The sequence below is a fragment of the Spodoptera frugiperda genome, chromosome 25 (assembly GCF_023101765.2).
Source record: "Spodoptera frugiperda isolate SF20-4 chromosome 25, AGI-APGP_CSIRO_Sfru_2.0, whole genome shotgun sequence".
Classification (NCBI taxonomy): Eukaryota; Metazoa; Arthropoda; class Insecta; order Lepidoptera; family Noctuidae; genus Spodoptera; species Spodoptera frugiperda.
Window position 1 is genome coordinate 1,883,409 of NC_064236.1, and position 13,048 is coordinate 1,896,456.

The 13,048-nt window shown below is 34.1% G+C and overlaps 1 protein-coding gene across 4 annotated transcripts in view; it reads right to left on the reverse strand.

Moving 5' to 3' along the window:
- The window catches only part of LOC118267117 (dual specificity calcium/calmodulin-dependent 3',5'-cyclic nucleotide phosphodiesterase 1A), a 125,318-nt gene extending 113,934 nt beyond the window's left edge, over window positions 1-11,384 (reverse strand). Inside the window, exon 1 of one of the 4 annotated variants that reach the window (XM_035580935.2) lies at window positions 10,729-11,384. In XM_035580935.2, the coding sequence (XP_035436828.2) occupies window positions 10,729-10,848 (120 nt within the window). In that variant the 5' untranslated portion in view covers window positions 10,849-11,384. The remainder of the gene's footprint in view (window positions 1-10,728) is intronic. The other 3 variants (XM_035580928.2, XM_035580943.2, XM_035580919.2) reach the window with 3 other exon arrangements.
- Between the last annotated feature and the right edge of the window lie 1,664 nt (window positions 11,385-13,048).

Sequence of the window (13,048 nt, forward strand, 5' to 3'; positions counted from 1 at the left end):
GAACTAAAACCCCGCTGGTATCGAATAACAGTTTCACAATAATATCTTTTTGCTCATATTTAGATATGAGCAAAAAGATATTATAACTGCTCATTTTTTTAACGTTTAAGTAAATAGGAGTCGTTTGTTTTGAAAACTACCTCCAGCGAATTTTCCTTATTAATCTGAGATTGTATAGAGTTCAATAAAATTAGGATCTGATACACTACTAATACACGTTTGATTCGTACAAATCAGAATCGTAATGTGCAAAATCTTTAAACGTAAAAATTTAAATCAGAGGAAACTGAAACGATTTAAAATATTTGTTAAATTCATTAATCAAAATTATTTTTAAACGATATTAAGTTGTGCGTAGGTATAAATTTCAGACGACGAACTACAGTAGTTAATATTAAATTTCTCCATTAAAATCTTGTTTTCTAGTTGACTTCAAATGGCAGCTCCGGCAGTGTTCTCAAAAATAAATATAGGTATTAGTTTAGCCTGAGTGCTCTGACTACACGTGTCAAATTTTTATCTTGATTATTATTTTAGGATGCCTTACGTCGCCACATTGTTTAGGCATAATGGTGGATAATACATGCACTGTAGACTAGACAGTATCTGATAAACGTGGAGACATACAGTCTCATGGTTGCGATAAGAAAACAACGCCTTTTGTCTGTGTGATTCAGACAGATAAATTATTTTAAACGGATGAATAGATAATAATGTTTTTGTTAATTCTCGCAGCTTCGGATCAGAAGGAAAGGTAATCGGGGGTCGAAAATCTTTAGGTAATTTTCCGGTAGATGAAATAAGGCTGCGGTGGCTCAGGACGAGAGACGTGTGTGCCGCGTGTATGGTAAGACACAATACATATTTACAATTCGCTTGTCGCTACCACACACAGCTTATGCCTTGTTCGCATTAGTATTTAAGTCGAGTAGCGAGTGTTAAGCAACTCTCTCGCGTCTGTTCTAAAATCAAAAGTCATTCTAAAGACGTACTCGTACTTACAATAATAAATTAATCAATGTGACGACTACTTATAAGGACAATAAAAATGTTAATTGTTTTGCGGTATCAAATGGTTAATAATCTACAACATTTAGTCTTGAATAATTATTTCTTCAATACACGAATTGAAGTAAGTGTTAGGTCACAAGATTTGAAAACTGGTAAAGCTCGAGTCGGACTCGCGCACGAAGGGTACCATGCGTTCCTTTATTCTTTCGAGCCAATGAAAGACATTAAAATAAGTTTTGTTGTATGGGAGCCCTATTAAATACACGCTTTTACTCATTGGGAAACGGAACCCTAAAAAACAATGAAGGAACTCATTAGTCCTTGTTTGAAAAGCTTACATTTGTCTTCTATTTATGGATACAGAAACGCGTTCGAACCTCCCCCACATCACACGTGATGTCTTCGGTATTTCCTTATTTTTTTTTAATTAATGTAGGCAAATTCGATATACAGTAATTAACATTAATAGTGTTAGTCATGGCACGTCCATTGTTTCTGAACTGTTGACTGTAGTATTGTTGTTAGCAGTAGTGAACGTATTCGATTGGGGAGAAAGGGTGAAATAAAAATGTTATGCTAACATTACAAATGGTAAAGAGCCTGTATATTTGTCTGTCTTTCATGGCAATACAGAGCGATAAATAATCGTGATTTTTTAAGTGCAAATATTTGAAGAGAAGGTTTGTCACTTAGACTTTTGTTCGTGTTTTTCGAACCACCCACCTCTAAGGGCGGTAGAAGTTTGTATGGAGGTTTTTCAATTTTTAAACTTAGTAAGCAAAAAATTGGTATCCGAACTATTTGTGTCATAAAACATTACGCTATTAGCAATAGGAGCCAATCGGTGGGCGATAGAAAAAAACCTGAAGATTTAGAGAGAGTAAAGAGGTTTCTCAAACACGAGTAGATAACTACCTAACTACTTAAATTTAACAGCGACTCAAAGGCAAAGGAAAATCAAAACAGCAGCACGATTGGTATAAATTATTACCATTATACATATACATATAAATATTAAATACGCAACATATACTATACATACTATAGCGAAGTTTCCCTATGTCCCACGAAAACAATGCTGACGATTGATGCTTTATTTTTGGACCGTTTCCATAACAATCGGGTATTTTATTGTCCTAAACTAAAACCGTGGAAAATGGGAATCACCAAATAAGAGCATTTATTGTGGATGATACGTACAATACAGACGTGTATCCTTACACGGAATCATTGTTTAAGCATCTACTAATTGTATAAGGAAGAACCAGAATATTTGTTATTGGAAACATCATTGGTATTTGAAAAGGTTAAGTTTGTATTTATAATACCTATAATAAATCCCGTGATGGGAGTGACGTAGAAGTTACTCGCGCGAACACAGGGCGCGAATGCCTACGTAACAAATTACGAAACCAAAATCGGAACTTTTAAATACGTCATCAGAGAGTCGTATTATTAGCCATTTTGTTCCAGAATTGGAGTGGGCTACTGCTACTGGCGATAAAATAACAAACATTGGTGTTTACAGTAATCTGTTCATAATAACGACTGTAGGATTATATTTTATTTCATAGTTTATAAGGTTGCTTTTAAATAAACTCACGTAAAGTCAGTACGTCCGGTACAACGAATAAAATTAGGTGACCTACCGCATTGGGCACTGCTAACGGTATGAAATATTTCCAACCTATATTCGAAGTACCCACGTAACGATGTGGGTAATATTGTTGATTTATAACATTAATAAGACGCAACTAAGGACATATTTATAATATTAGCCTATGAAAATTTTAATAAACTCATAGTTTAATATCCAACTCAAAAGTCTGTGAGCTACAGAACCCTTGTACAAGTTTGCTTTTAAGTTTAAAGTAATCGAAACGAGAGCGCGTTTAGCGCTCTGATTGGTTGGTTCACCCTAGTCGACCAATCAGAGCGCCGATCAAGCGATTCGATTACTTTAAACGTATAGCAAACTCATATTAAGGGTACAGATCATTTTAAGCAGTACCCACAATGCAGCGATGAGACCGCATGATGCTAGTAGGTAAGTACTATAATACTTAGAGAAAAAAGACTTAAGTTCAGGAATGCGAGGTACTTCACCACTCCCTATAAAATATAGTAAATTGTGACGACACACGATATTTCAAATCAATGTAATTACCAGATGAACATTAAAATTAAATTTAGCCGGATGGTTATCCTTATTATTACTGAACTATTCTATACTATATGAATCACTATTTAATCCCACCCAAAACATAAATGTGAAAGGCTGCCAAGTTCGATAATATTGAATGCTTCGCCTATAAAAGAAGTGAGATCTAAATAAGTACCAAGTTCCATACACAGACCTCAGTTAAAAATGATATAACAAGTTGGCAAGTTTTCACACACTTTGTTATAAAACCTACTAAACGCAATGAGTCAAGTATATAATTTTCTATTAAAACTTGCCAAGTTATATCATTTTTAGCCATGAGGTCTGTGTATGGAACTTGGTACTTATTTAGATCTCACTTCTTTTATAGGCGAAGCATTCCAATATTATCGAACTTGGCAGCCTTTCACATTTATGTTTTGGGTGGGATTTCATTTATTTTTGTAAGGTTTATTTTCTTTTTTTCTTATTTTACTTTACTTTGCTAAATACAAACCTTCGTAACGAATTTTAGGTCGGTACGACCATTGGAAGATATAGATAATTTTTTTGTTTTAGTTCCTTAGGGGTATGAATTTACACCTTCATTATTTTTAAAACCGACTCACACTTGGCCATTTTCAGATTTTTTCCTTTACCTTGACCCAAAGACCTACCTCCATGCCAAATTTCAAGTCAATACGACCATTGGAAGTGGTCTAGGTTTTTGATGAGTGAGTCAGTCAGTGAGTGTATAGTAAAAATAGCGATTTTCTGACGTCAATATCTCAAGACCTACAATAGGTACATTAATGAAATTTTGTATTTTAGATAAGTAAGTAGGTCTCGACAGATACTAGAAATTTCATATGCGCAAGATAAAATAGATTTTGAGTTATAGGTGGGTCGAACTTGGCCCGAAATGGTTCGTGTAATATAACCCACGGCCGGTGTGTCGGTTTTTTTGCTCGAACTTGGCGGACACACTGCCGTGTGTCTAGATAAGCGTGTTTAAATTTAAGATAGAGCGTAAACATTAAATTGTTTAAGTTGCCGAATAAAATTCAACAATGCTTGGTACAACATCTTTGAACTAAATAGACTTAGTTAAAATAATGATATTAAGTTAGTTACTGTCTATTCCTGTCCACGGACAATGTAACAGGTTACCGGAGCTCCCGTTAAGCAGGAGAAGAAACGGGGTGTTTTTAGTCAGTAAGAGTCTGACACTCCCTCTCGCCTCAGCCAAGGCGGGAAAAGTTGTTCGGTGATTTTCCCGCCTCACAATCAATGTTAATACCTTTATACATACCACGTGAAGTTTGCGATTGCGACACGGAGGCCTCTGGAGACTAACCCATGATTCAATTGTAATACGGAATATTAATTAGGTATGTTTATTTGCAACGTCGTAAAAAGAACAATTAGAACCGACGTGTTTAAATCCGAAAGAGAAGTAAATCTTGATTGCGCTTCAATTTTATTTATATGGTCGCCATTTAGCGGTGGAAATGAACTTGAAATAGTAGTTATGCAGCAAACATTTTATGGCAAATATGGCAATCATTACAGTGTTGAGGTAGGTCTTTCTTTTTTGTATTACAAGTCTCGTGCAACATTAAATTAATCATAATTAACGACATTAAATTAATATTATACACACGCAGTGACTCGCGCAAACTAAACAGTAAGATGCGTGTGTAAGCCGTAGATTCTTAATTACCTAATTTAGGTCTCTAGCAACTGATTTCCCCACACCGTGTAATCTTTACTGCTTTCAATAGTAAGACAACTACTATTACAGGAGAATTTGAAAAAAAGTTGGCAAGCAAGACGTGTTTTATGATAGCCTCTGTGGGATTGCACTTTCAAATGTATTTCGCATCGCATCCCATAGCATGTACATGTAACCGCTGCATCTGTTGTGTTTTGTATATTTATGACTACAATTATAGGCAGTTAAATAAAACTGTTATTTTTTAGATCAGTATATTTTTTTAAGGGGGGAAATCATATAATGACTTCCCTCGCCTTGGGCGTGTCTGATTATTGCTGTAAAACCACCCCGTTCCTACTCTTGCTTTTCGAGACGGAGCACCGGTAAACCCACTAGGTAGTCTGCAGCTCTGGATAAGGCTGGCGGGCAGGATCAGGCAGGCAGATATATAAGTATGACTAGATTTATTTTATTACTGTACGAGTTATTATCTGATTGATTGATCTGACATTTTATTTTCAAACATTGTTTTTAATTTGCCTTCTTGCACTTCAAATGTTATAACACTGGACACAAAATGATAATTTTTAAATGGTGTCAAGAAATGCTTACTGATTTTTTCTTAATTATACAACAGTATCTCACAATAGTTCTAAATACTCATGTTAATACTATTCAAGATACGCTGTTACGCTAATATTGTGTCGTAATAGACTAACAGGGCCGCAATCAATAAATTAATTAGGAATCTTCATATAAATTAGTCTCGGAGACGTTTTAGACATATACCACTTGTTGTTTTATTGTTACGTTAGAGAATACAATAACATGTTGCATGAATAATACTGTTAGTGTATCGTAATCTTTATATCCCAACGAAAAGTTACATTATAAGTTATTTAATTTGACAAATAAGTCTTTCTTTGGGGAGGAAATCAAAGCGAGAGAAGTAATCCAATGGCTTCTCTCACCTTGGGCGAAGCGATGGGAGTGTCAGACTATTACTTACTAAAAACCACCCCGATCCTACTCCTGCTTTTCAAACGCTCCGGTAAACCCGCTAGGTAGTCCGCAGCTCCGGATCAGGCATCAGCCGTACTGGGCCCGAGATAACTATGTCTGGGTCAACGAAAGTCTATCAAAAGCAGTCCCGATAGAAAATGACTAGTTTTAGCGGTTCATCGGCAATAATTAGTTACATATATTTTTAAACGCAAACAAAAGTATTTATGTTTTTACAGTAAAATGTTTATTTGTCTTTTCTTTAAATACTGGTGTATTAAGATCAAATTGTAACTAGTTAGTAACGAAATATTGTATACTTTGGACTAACACTGTAATCAATGAGCTGGCGTATTGACTATTCGTTCAAATTTTGTTGGAAACGCGTCTATGTGAAAACCAAATGGTTTGTTTCGTCAGCCCCAAGTGTTAGGCGCGTCCCGTGGTGTTGGAGTTCTATGGATCACGGATAAAGCTAATCGGCTTGAACACATAGAAGGGACAAAATCAACAAAGCTTAGGACATACATAAGCCAGATTTAACGATAACCGTCTCCCAAACAAACTGCAGCCGGAATAAACCGTTCGCGAGTGTTTTGTTACTAAACTTAGGCTCAGGGAGTTTTCATAACGTAGGTATATATAATGTGGGCCCGCTTCTACAAATATTATCAAAAATTTTCCGGGTAAGGAGTTAATTAAAATTTGGATTCAACTTTGTTGTCACCTGCCAACCCTTCTCTCATATTTTGGCTGTTGGCTTGTAGTATATCAAAGCGGTTGAATATTTTACACGAAATATTCTAGCCTGCCGATATACGAACCAAATTGACTCATGGTAATTTTTCGAAATATTGATTGGCTTAAGGGATTTGACTTACCTACGTAAATTAAACGTGGAAATTGTATATTACTTTAGGATAACAAAGAGCAGCATAATTTTGGAAATGTTCTGAATTTTGGTTGGTTTAAGGTTTAAGATTAATTTCTTCGACGTTCTTAGCTACTTGAGAAGCGTTTAATTAGCTCGTCTGACCTTTGTGTCAGATCTCAATAAATGATCTATCTACCTAACAATTTGTCTCGATAACAGCCGTGTAGTCCGATACAATGTGCCTAGCACCTAGGTCTAGGTTTTATAATTCATATTGCTTGTTTGAAAACACTTCCACGAAACTAAACTGTTTATAGAGTAATGTTTTGTTTGAATACCAATAATACGGAGCAGATTTCGTTATTTTGTTGAAGATTTGAGTTGATTTAGTTCAATTAGATTGATTTGTATTGACCGCAATATAAATATTAGTGAAATGAGTTTTGAAGCGTCCTATGCAGTTGTTTTGGTGCAATATTATTGACCATTACCGACTCATTGCCTCCGTAGTTCGTAGTTACTCACATTTGGGTAGCGGCCCGTCTTCTACGTCACGTTTGAGGAAGTCAGATGTTCTAGCTACACACTGTTGACTTACGTCATCAAACAATGTTCAAATAATAAATAGTTATCGTAATTCTTCAATTTATTTTTCCATGCAGTTTGACAGCGTTTGCTTACGTTGTGTAACGTGCCCAATTATCTCCTCGTATTGCTAAAACGAACGCGAGTTAAGTCGCGTGTAAATAGTAGTGTTGGTGGCTCGGTGCTCCTATTATTTCATTTACCTATATAAACATCTATCATCGATAACATTACTTAACATCTTTTATTATGGATTCTAACGGCGAATGAGTTAACCTTTTAAGTATTTTCCTCTAGGTACGTTAGTAGCAGTACATTCATAGGTATTTATGTAAACTAGATGTGTAGGTAATTGCTTTTATGTAATTATCAATGATTCTGTTATTTATACACGCTGGAGTGAATTACTGCTTTTGTAGAATGTAACTATGCTTTACTAAAACATTGACGTCATGCGCTCTACAAAAATGTGACGTAGGCGCAAGCGGCTGAATACAGGGGGAGGGGTTACGCTGCTTACGAAGACTCATTGTTCGTAGTACCTGATTATAATGAATGAAAAGATAAAGTTTAAGGGCTATGTCAGCTATAATATATCCGAACTTACTTTCCTCTATGAAAGATTGACCAGACAGAGATAGACACCTATCTAGACACACGGCAGTGTGTCCGCCAAGTTCGAGCAAAAAAACCGACACACCGGCCGTGGGTTATATTACACGAACCATTTCGGGCCAAGTTCGACCCTCCTATAACTCAAAATCTATTTTATCTACGCATATGAAATTTCTAGTATCTGTCGAGATCTACTTACTTATCTAAAATACAAAATTTCATTAATGTACCTATTGTAGGTCTTGAGATATTGACGTCAGAAAATCGCAATTTTTACTATACACTCACTGACTGACTGACTCACTCACTCACTCACTCACTCATCAAAAACCTAGACCACTTCCAATGGTCGTATTGACTTGAAATTTGGCATGGAGGTAGGTCTTTAGGTCAAGATAAAGGAAAAAATCTGAAAATGGCCAAGTGTGAGTCGGTTTTAAAAATAATGAAGGTGTAAATTCATACCCCTAAGGAACTAAAACAAAAAAATTATCTATATCTTCCAATGGTCGTACCGACCTAAAATACGTTACGAAGGTTTGTATTTAGTCAAAGTAAAGTAAAATAAGAAAAAAATAAAATAAACTTTACAAAAATAAATGAAATCCCACCCAAAACATAAATGTGAAAGGCTGCCAAGTTCGGTAATATTGGAATGCTTCGCCTATAAAAGAAGTGAGATCTAAATAAGTACCAAGTTCCATACACAGACCTCAGTTAAAAATGATATAACTTGGCAAGTTTTAATAGAAAATTATATACTTGACTCATTGCGTTTAGTAGGTTTATAACAAAGTGTATGAAAACTTGCCAACTTGTTATATCATTTTTAACTGAGGTCTGTGTATGGAACTTGGTACTTATTTAGATCTCACTTCTTTTATAGGCGAAGCATTCCAATATTACCGAACTTGGCAGCCTTTCACATTTATGTTTTGGGTGGGATTTATTTTTACAAAATATAGTTTACCTAGGTAGGTACCTAATTTGGTTATTTGGGTGGAAAATTCAAATAACTAACTAGGTATTTGAACCACCTAGATTTCCAATTCCCCTAGAGCAAACTTAGTAAGATATACCAAGTTTGAGAGCATCTAAGCATTTTGTTGGTCATCAATCATTTTTTCAAGTAGGTCAAGTAGATAGGTATTACTGAAACGGCATGTTTGCTGAACACAAACTTCTTTATGAATAAGTTGTAACATTTTAGTTCTTTTACATTGGTTTTCGTAAAATTAGGTATGCTTTTTTTTCTGATTCTGACAACAGAACCTAATTATTGGAATTTCTGAATTTTTATATGAATATGAATGTAACTATCAATTTAATATTAGTATTTTCAAAAATGTGATTACAGGTGGTAGTTAGAGGATATATTTTATGGTAAATAGAAGAACCAATGTCACAACAATTAGTCAGCGCATTAGGTTCTTAAAATACATTTTCTAATAAACTTGTTCATTCAGAACTATGTTTAGAATTGATTTATAGTGTCAAATACTGAAACTGGGCCAAATAATTATTACCAGATTATTGTTAGCCCATTATTTTAATGCTACCTTGTGGTAAGGCAGACATTATTATGACTTTATGTGTCCTGGCAACCTCAGAGACAGCGAAGGCCTTTTAACATTGGACTCAATTCCATTTTCAAATGTCATGAGTATTAGTTTTAATTATCTGTGCTTGTTTTCAAGGAAGTTTGTTGATTTCCTTCAGGCCAGTAATAACTAAAATTGTTTTTAAACAGAATAATGGTGTTTTGTTTTGAATTGTAAAATTTAAAATATGTTTTTATGAAAATACATAGAAACATACATGGTTAATTATGCTAACAGTGGTTTAAATGTTTGTTTCTGGTATCTATTGGGTTTATTCAGTGGTTTTTAACATACTTAAGAGCAATATTGGCAAGTTTTATTTTTGTTTTAAGCCAATAAAGAAATTGTTGTACATTTGTAGAGAACTTCTTCTTTGATTTTAAAAGAACTCTTTCTTCTGGTTAGAAATTGTAAGAATGGAAATTTTGTCGTGTATAAATACACGACAAAATTTAAATAAAAAGATATCATCAGAATTTTATGGAAAGAATATTGTTTTTAGTCTTTTGGCTCTAGTGTATAGGCTTTTGTTAAAACATAATTCCACTGTTTTCTTAAATTTTACATAATGAACAGAGAAAAAGTAACAGTTACCTACAATATTCATATTTATTTGAAAAATTTAGCCAATGTGTAATTTTAAGCCCGGGCTTAATCGTGGCAAATGTCAACTTTACAATAGCAAATGAAACAAGCATTAATACTAGGTACAATAAAAAAGCCAAAATCGCATTTAATTTGCAAAACAAAAACAATTTCTAATAGCATACTTAGGTATACCTAATAGTACAGCGTGCATAGTTCAACAATTAGCGGTGACTAAACTTAAAGAGAAACTACACTTTCACAACACATATAAAGCATAGACAACATATTTTAAAATAAACATTACAGAACACTATTGGTACAACCAGCCAAGTAATGTGATTTCTAATAAAAAGTGCATATAAACATAAAATATTAGCCAAGAAAAAAATACACATGTTTAATTAGCATACTACGGCGTTACGACGGTATACATCACAACACACACTAATTAATACAGACAAGCGTGTTGATGTATAGTGATGCACGACACTAATTCACAATATGAAATAAACAATAATATGAATGAACAATGCCTCTCTAGTGCTACCAAAGCAATGTTTAACTACAGTTAAAGCCAATATAATAATTTTACCAGCGTATCTTGGTCGCCCAACTCTCTGTAGTACGATTCACTGCTGCCTCTTCTGCTACCGACACACATTGCACGCCTTAGCAGCCCAGACAACACTGAGCATAAACCACATCTTTGCATATTTCGGTCTATATTGAAAGTTCTAAAAGACTATTAGGTTTAAAGTCTCACAGACGAAAACGCCGAGATCGTAACGACGACGAGAGATTTATCTTACATAAACAACTCCAAAAAGTTGAAATCATTGTAACATTTTGCAAAATTATAAATAATAGCAAGGATATTTTCGACTGATATTAACGAGACTCAGTCTGTCTCACATTTATTTCGTTTATAGGTGGAATTTGTGGTATTTGCGGTAGGATACGCGATCGCGATAACAGTTGATTACGGTGTTAGCGCACGACTACTAAGTCGGACGGCGCGCGGCCAGCCGCCGAGCGAAGTGCTGACAACTTAACGAACAGACACCGAATGAAGTCTAAACCAACAGACTGAACAGACCAACTGTTCCTCGCTCACTCTCATTCGCTCTGGTTTGTCAGTTGCGCAGTGCAGAACCAGCATAGCCAGAGCTTTGGACTAGTGAGGTATAATGGATCTGCGCAGTGTAGAAGAACGAGATAGTCCGATAAACGCGATGTTCCCAACTATTATTGCATACGTTGATTGGTCTATGAAACTTGCCGGTAGCTACTACTCAGTACTCACAGACTATACATTTTAAAGCTAGTACTATAAAGTTACTACCTATCAATACGTAATATTAAGATAGTTCTGTTTCTGATGCAGTTCTACCGAATTTATTTACAACGGGGCTGAATTTTTTTTTTAGTTTTGGGCCCTACTAAATAAATTATATTCTATCTCTCATTAAATTGATTCAAATGGAACTAAATATTGATTAAGTAAACAAATTAAGATTTTTTAAAGTTTTTTTTTAATGTTTCGGTAATAATAAAAATAAAATGAACTAGGTAAATAACAAAACGAAACTTGTAAAACGTACTACTAAAAATATGTCAATGATTGCTGAACGAAATTATTTTGACATTGACAGTCGTAAGTACATGGCCTTGACAAGTAATTCTCACGTTCAGAAATTAATTCCAAAAAATACTACAAAACCACAAACTCAAAACATAAAAGTGTAATTGCAAGTGGTGTTTTTAAACCAAGATTTTGAGTTCTGATGCTCCTGGCTCGACAATTACAAGCTTATAATTTGAAATTTTACCTGAAAGGTTTCCTCAAGATCGTTATGATTGTATTTCTTCACCTTATGTTAGTCAGTGGTGTTTAAAATAATCCCAGAGAGTTCACGTAACTCGGAAATGGTGCAATTTGTACTTGCCAGGATTCGAATGCGCTATTTCATGTGCAAGGTGTGGGTGAGAGCTCCTTAACCTCCGCGTCACCACGCGTTTTGAATACCGTAAGTATTAACGACTAGATATTTACATGACGACTTTACCTTTATTATTTTGAGTTATTATAAAAGGATACCTTTTTCTTTTAGGGTTATTTACCTTGTTATCTAGATATTCTTAATTGACATCTACAATATAAAGAAAAAATTAATAACATTCAATACATAAATGACTGTAATAATTATACTGTAATATAAATGAATTTTAAAAATGAAATTGATTTTTTTCCTATAATATTTTCTTATTCACTTTCTTTTATGAATTCACTTGAACTATTGCTTAGTAGCCTTTGTTCAACAGCGGAGGTTTACCGGCTGATGATTATGATGATAATGATGATGATTATAGCTTAGTAGGTTAAAAGTTACTTTCAATGACGATTGAATTACCGCCGGTAATACGCAAAAGTATTACGACGTCTTAGGTTGCGATCGTATAAAAAAATATAGAAAAGTATCATTTTTGGCATTTTTATAATTAATAGTAATGTATTTGTCTAATTGGCTTGTAATTCGTAAATGTAATTAGCTGTTAATTATTATAATTATAATAATTAAACATAATTGAGTGTAACAGTCGGGACCCATTAAATAAACTAGACTAAAATCATTCAATATGGGTCCCGATTGTTACACTCAATTATGTTTCGCATAAGATTATTATTTTTTGTGTATTGATTATGAAATTATTTAATTTTGTGGTAATAGCATTGCTATCTACACTTTTAGACTTGTTTTTACTTTTCAGTTTTTATTTAAAGTGTTTTTTATGCAGTCGGGTTTTTTAATTTTTTAAATTTATTTATTTTTTTTATAATGTCAACACAGTTGGATCAAAAACGTTCCGTCCCAAATTAAATACAATTTTGAGCAACATGATTATAATGTGGA